A 5,387-nucleotide genomic window follows, 5' to 3' on the forward strand; every position below is an offset into this window, starting at 1 on the left:
GGTTTACGCCATTCTCCTGCCTCAGCCTCCCGAGTAGCTGGGACTACAGGCGCCCGCCACCTCGCCCGGCTAGTTTTTTGTATTTTTTAGTAGAGAAGGGGTTTCACCGTGTTAGCCAGGATGGTCTCGATTTCCTGACCTCGTGATCCGCCCGTCTCGGCTTCCCAAAGTGCTGGGATTACAGGCTTGAGCCACTGCGCCCGGCCTCTGGTTGTCTCTTCTTGAGAAAATCAACACACTCTATCCTGTTTTCCAGCTGTGGCCACCTGTCGCCCTGACGAATTCCAGTGCTCTGATGGAACTTGCATCCATGGCAGCCGGCAGTGTGACCGGGAATATGACTGCAAGGACATGAGCGATGAAGTTGGCTGCATTAACGGTGAGCGCTGGCCATCTGCTTTCCCATCCCCCATTCTCCATGCCTTACTGCTTGCAAATGATTTGTGAAGCCAGAGGGCACTTCCCTGGTCAACTCTGCACCAGCTGTGTGTCTGTGGGCAAGTGACCTGAGTTCCCAGAGCCTCACTTCCTTTTTTTTTAGGTGGAGCCTCGCTCTGTCACCCAGGCTGGAGTAGTGTGGCACAATCACAGCTCACGGCAGCCTCTGCCTCTGGGGTTCCAGTGATTCTCCTGCCTCAGCCTCCCGAGTAGCTGAGATTCAAAGCATATGCCACCATGCCAGGCTAATTTTTTGTATTTTTATTAGAGACAGGATTACACCATGTTGGCCAGGCTGGTCTTGAACTCCTGTCCTCAGGTGATCCACCTGCCTTGGTCTCCCAAAGTGCTGGGATTACAGGTATGAGCCACCACCCCAGGCCTAATTGTTTTGTATTTTTAGTAGAGATGCGGTTTTACCATATTGCCCAGGCTTGTCTCGAACTCCTGGGCTCAAGCGATCTGCCTGCCTCGGCCTCCCAAAGTGCTGGAATTACAGGCGCAAACCTCTGTGCCCGATGCGCTTTCTTAATGAGTCCATTTGCATGCGTTCTTATGTGAATAAACTATTATATGAATGAGCGCCAAGCAGACTGCGGGTCAGACACACCTGACCTTCCTCCTTCCTCTCTCTGGCTCTCACAGTGACACTCTGCGAGGGGCCCAACAAGTTCAAGTGTCACAGCGGCGAATGCATCAGCCTGGACAAAGTCTGCAACATGGCTAGAGACTGCCGGGACTGGTCAGATGAACCCATCAAGGAGTGTGGTGAGTCAGGTGCAGGCGGCTTGCAGAGTTTGTGGGGAGCCAGGAATAGAACTGAGAAATGAGTGCTGTAGGGTTTTGGGAACTCCACGCTGCCCACCCTGTGCAAAGGGCTCCTTTTTTTTATTTTGAGACAGTCTCGCACCGTCTCCCAGGCTAGAGCACAATGGCGTGATCGTGGCTCCGTGCAACCTCCACCTACCAGATTCAAGCAATTCTCCTGCCTCAGCCTCCCAAGTAGCTGGGATTACAGGTGAATGCCACCATGCTGTACTGATTGTTGTATTTTTAGTAGAGCCGGGGTATCACCATGTTGGCCGGGCTGGTCTCGAACTCCTGACCTCAAGTGATCCACCCACCTCCTGAAGTGCTGGGATTACAGGCGTGAGCCACCTTGTCCTGGTGAGATTTTGTTTTTTTTTTACCAACCCTCTGTGGTGGATACTGAAAGACCCTATTAGGATAACCGTACAGTACAGAGAATGCAGTGGGAAGTTTTCTCTGTCATATACCAGAGAGGGCCTGGGCACGGTGGCACACTCCTGTAGTCTCAGCTACTCAGAAGGTTGAGGAAGGAGGATCGCTTGGGCCCAGGACTTGCAGGCTGTAGTGAGCTGTGAATACCACCACACTTCAATCTGGGCAACAGAGTAAGAGACCCTATCTCTAAAAAAAAGTAAATATTTTGGACACTGTGGGCCATACGGTCTCTGGTGCAGTTTCTCAACATGGCTGTTGGGTGAGCACCACCACCCACAGAACGCAAACCAATACATGTGGCTGTGGGCCCAGAAAATGTTATTTATGGACACTGAAATTGGAATTCCGTATAACTGTTTTGTGTCACAAAAATGATTTCCCTTTTTATTTTTATTTTTCTTCTCAAGTATTTAAACATGGAAAAGCCATTTTTAGGTCTGGCAGGATGGTTCACGGCTGTGATCCCAGTACTTTGGGAGGTCGAGGCGGGAAGACCACAAGGTCAGGAGATCGAGACCATCCTGGCTAACATAGTGAAACCCCGTCTCTACTAAAAATATTAAAAATTAGCCAGGCGTGGTGCCGCGCGTCTGTAATCCCAGCTGCTCAGGAGGCTGAGGCAGGAGAATCGCCTGAACCCAGGAAGTGGAGGTTGCAGTGAGCCAAGATCCCACCACTGCACTCCAGCCTGAGCGACGGAGTGAGAATCCGCCTCAAACAAAAAACCGTTTGCTCATGCAGGTCTTGAACTCCTGGGCTCAAGCTATCTGCCCGCCTTGGTCTCCCAAAGTTCTGGGATTATAGGCATGAGCTACAGCGCCCAGACTTTTGTTGTTTTATATACATATGTTTAAACTGCAGCAAAAAACATGTAATATAAAATTTACCGTCTTAAACCTTAGTAAGTGCACAGTTCTGTGCCATTAGCACATTCACACTGTTGTACAGCATCACAACCACCATCTCCAGAACTCTTTTTTAAAATTTTGTTTGTGATGGAGTCTCACTCTGTCACCCAGGCTGGAGTACAGTGGTGTGATCTCTGTTCACGGCAACCTCCACCTCCCAGGTTCAAGTTATTCTCCTGCCTCAGCCCCCTGAGTAGCTGGGATTACAGGTGCCCACCACCATGCCTAGCTAAATTTTGAATTTGTAGTAGAGACGGACTGGGTTTCATCATGTTGGCCAGGCTGGTCTCGAACTCCTGACCTCAAGCGATGCTCCCACCTCGGCTTCCCAAAGTGCTGGGAATACAGGCATGAGCCACCGCGCCTGGCCCCAGAAATCTTTTATCTTCCCAAACTGAAGCTCTGTCCCCATGAAACACTCACTCCCCATCCCCTCCCCAACTCCTGGCACCTACCATTCTACTTTCTGTCTCTATGATGGCTCTAGGGACCTCCTTTGAGTGGAATCAGACAGCATTTTCCTTTTTTCATTGGCTTATTTCACTGAGCCAAGTGTGGTGGCTCACGCCTGTAATCCCAGAACTTCAGGAGACCAAGGCAGGCAGATCACCTGAGGTCAGGAGTTCGAGACCAGCCTGGCCAAGGTGGTGAAACCCCATCTCTAGTAAAAATACAAAAAAATTAGCCGGTTTTGGTGGTGGGTGCCTGTAGTCACAGCTACTCAGGAGGCTGAGGCAGGAGAATCACTTGAACCCAGGAGGCAGAGGTTGCAGTGAACCGAGATCGTGCCATTGCACTCCAGCCTGGGCGACAAGAGTGAAACTCCGTCTTAAAAAAAAAAAAAAAAGAGAGAGAGAGAAACCCCGTCTCTGCTAAAAAATACAAAAAAATTAGTAGTCGGGCGTGGTGGCGCATGCCTATAGTCCCACCTACTCGGGAGGCTGAGGTATGAGAATCACTTGAACCCGGGAGGTAGAGGTTGTAGTGAGCCAAGATTGGCAGTGAAGGGATGGGTGGGGGCCTGAGAGTGACCAGTCTGTGTCCCCTGGCCCCGCGCAGGGACCAACGAATGCTTGGACAACAACGGTGGCTGTTCCCACATCTGCAACGACCTTAAGATCGGCTACGAATGCCTGTGTCCCGACGGCTTCCAGCTGGTGGCCCAGCGAAGATGCGAAGGTGATTCCCGGGTGGGACTGAGCCCTGGGCCTCCTCTGCACTTCCTGACATGGCGACTAAACCCCTCGTGCCTCAGTTTCCCCATCTGTTAAGTGGGCCTGAAAGCAGTTAGTAGGGCTTCATGAGATTCCACAGACATGGAAAACTATCATTGGCTGGCCAGAGGTTCTTGTCTCTGGGGATTAATAATTAAGAAATTTCAGGCCGGGCGTGGTGGCTCACGCCTGTAATCCCAACACTTTGGGAGGCCGAGACGGGCGGATCACTTGAGGTTGGGAGTTTGACACCAGCCTTACCAACATGGAGAAACCCCGTCTCTACTAAGAGTACAAAATTAGCTGGGCGTGGTGGCTCACGCCTGTAATCCCAGCTACTCGGGAGGCTGAGGCAGGAGAATCACTTGAACCTGGGAGGCGGAGGTTGCAGTGAGCTGAGATTGTGACATTGCACTCCAGCCTGGGCAACAAGAGCGAAACTCCGTCAAAAAAAAAAAAAAAAAAGAAATTTCAGCTGATACAGCTTCACACTCTTGGTTGTTTTCCTGTGGTGAGTGGTGAGGTCACGTCATGACTGGGGATGACACCTGGCTGTTTCCTTGATTACATCCTTTGAGAGGCCAGGCTGTCCCCTGGCTGCCTTCGAAGATACGGGTTTTGGCCTGGGTCCCATTGCTCCGTTTCCAGCCATTGGGGAGGAGTCCCCCCACCAAGCCTCTTTCTCTGCCTCCCAGATATCGATGAGTGTCAGGATCCCGACACCTGCAGCCAGCTCTGCGTGAACCTGGAGGGGAGCTACAAGTGCCAGTGTGAGGAAGGCTTCCAGCTGGACCCCCATACCAAGGCCTGCAAAGCTGTGGGTGAGCATGGGAAGGCGGCGGGTAGGGGCGGTCTCACCCCTTGCAGGCAGAAACGGTGAGGAGTTTCATCATCTGAACTTTGCACAGACTCATATCCCCTGGCCAGGAGGCTGTTTGCTCCCAAGGGCTCTGGCAGCAGAGTCCGCTGCCCTGTTAGGACTTGGGCTTGCCAGGGGCATGACTGCATAAAACCTAGTTTCTAGGAATATCCAGTTAACAAAACCCTCAGCCCTGCTGGCGGAACAGGAACCGGCTTTCCTTTCAGGGACAACCTGGGGAGTGATTTCAAGGGGTTAAAGAAGAAAAAATTAGCCAGGTGTGGTGCCGCACACCTGTGGTCCTGGCTACTCTGGAGGCTGAGGCAGGAGGATCGCTTGAGGCTACTCGGGAGGCTGAGGCGGGAGGATCGCTTGAGGCCAGGAGGATTGGTTCATCCTCCCATGTCGGCCTCCGGAGTAGCCAGGACCTCAGGTGCATGCCACCATGCCCAGCTAATTTTCATATTTTTAGTAAAGACAGGGTTTCACCATGTTGGCCAGGCTAGTCTCAAATTCCTGAACCCAAGTGATCCTCCTGCCTTGGCCTCCCAAAGTGCTAGGATTACAGACACCACACCTGGCTATTATTGTTTTTTAGAGACAGGGTCTTGCTCTGTCTTCCAGCCTGTAGTGCAGTGCAGCCTCCATCATAGCTCACTGCAGCCTTGACCTCCCGGGTTCACACGATCCTGCTACCTCAGCCTCTGGAGTAGCTGGGACTAC

At 52.0% G+C, this 5,387-nt stretch overlaps 1 protein-coding gene across 5 annotated transcripts in view; it reads left to right on the plus strand.

The window, feature by feature from the left end:
* LDLR (low density lipoprotein receptor) overlaps positions 1-5,387 on the plus strand; it is a 47,914-nt gene that overhangs the window by 17,244 nt on the left and 25,283 nt on the right. For 4 of the 5 annotated variants that reach the window (XM_011994749.1, XM_011994750.1, XM_011994765.1 and 1 more), the window contains 4 exons: positions 257-379; positions 1,084-1,206; positions 3,651-3,770; positions 4,501-4,626. In XM_011994749.1, coding sequence (XP_011850139.1) covers positions 257-379; positions 1,084-1,206; positions 3,651-3,770; positions 4,501-4,626 — 492 coding nt within the window. The remainder of the gene's footprint in view (positions 1-256; positions 380-1,083; positions 1,207-3,650; positions 3,771-4,500; positions 4,627-5,387) is intronic. The other variant, XM_011994758.1, reaches the window with a different exon arrangement.

This window comes from Mandrillus leucophaeus, unplaced genomic scaffold (genome assembly GCF_000951045.1).
Source record: "Mandrillus leucophaeus isolate KB7577 unplaced genomic scaffold, Mleu.le_1.0 Scaffold112, whole genome shotgun sequence".
NCBI classification, from domain to species: Eukaryota; Metazoa; Chordata; class Mammalia; order Primates; family Cercopithecidae; genus Mandrillus; species Mandrillus leucophaeus.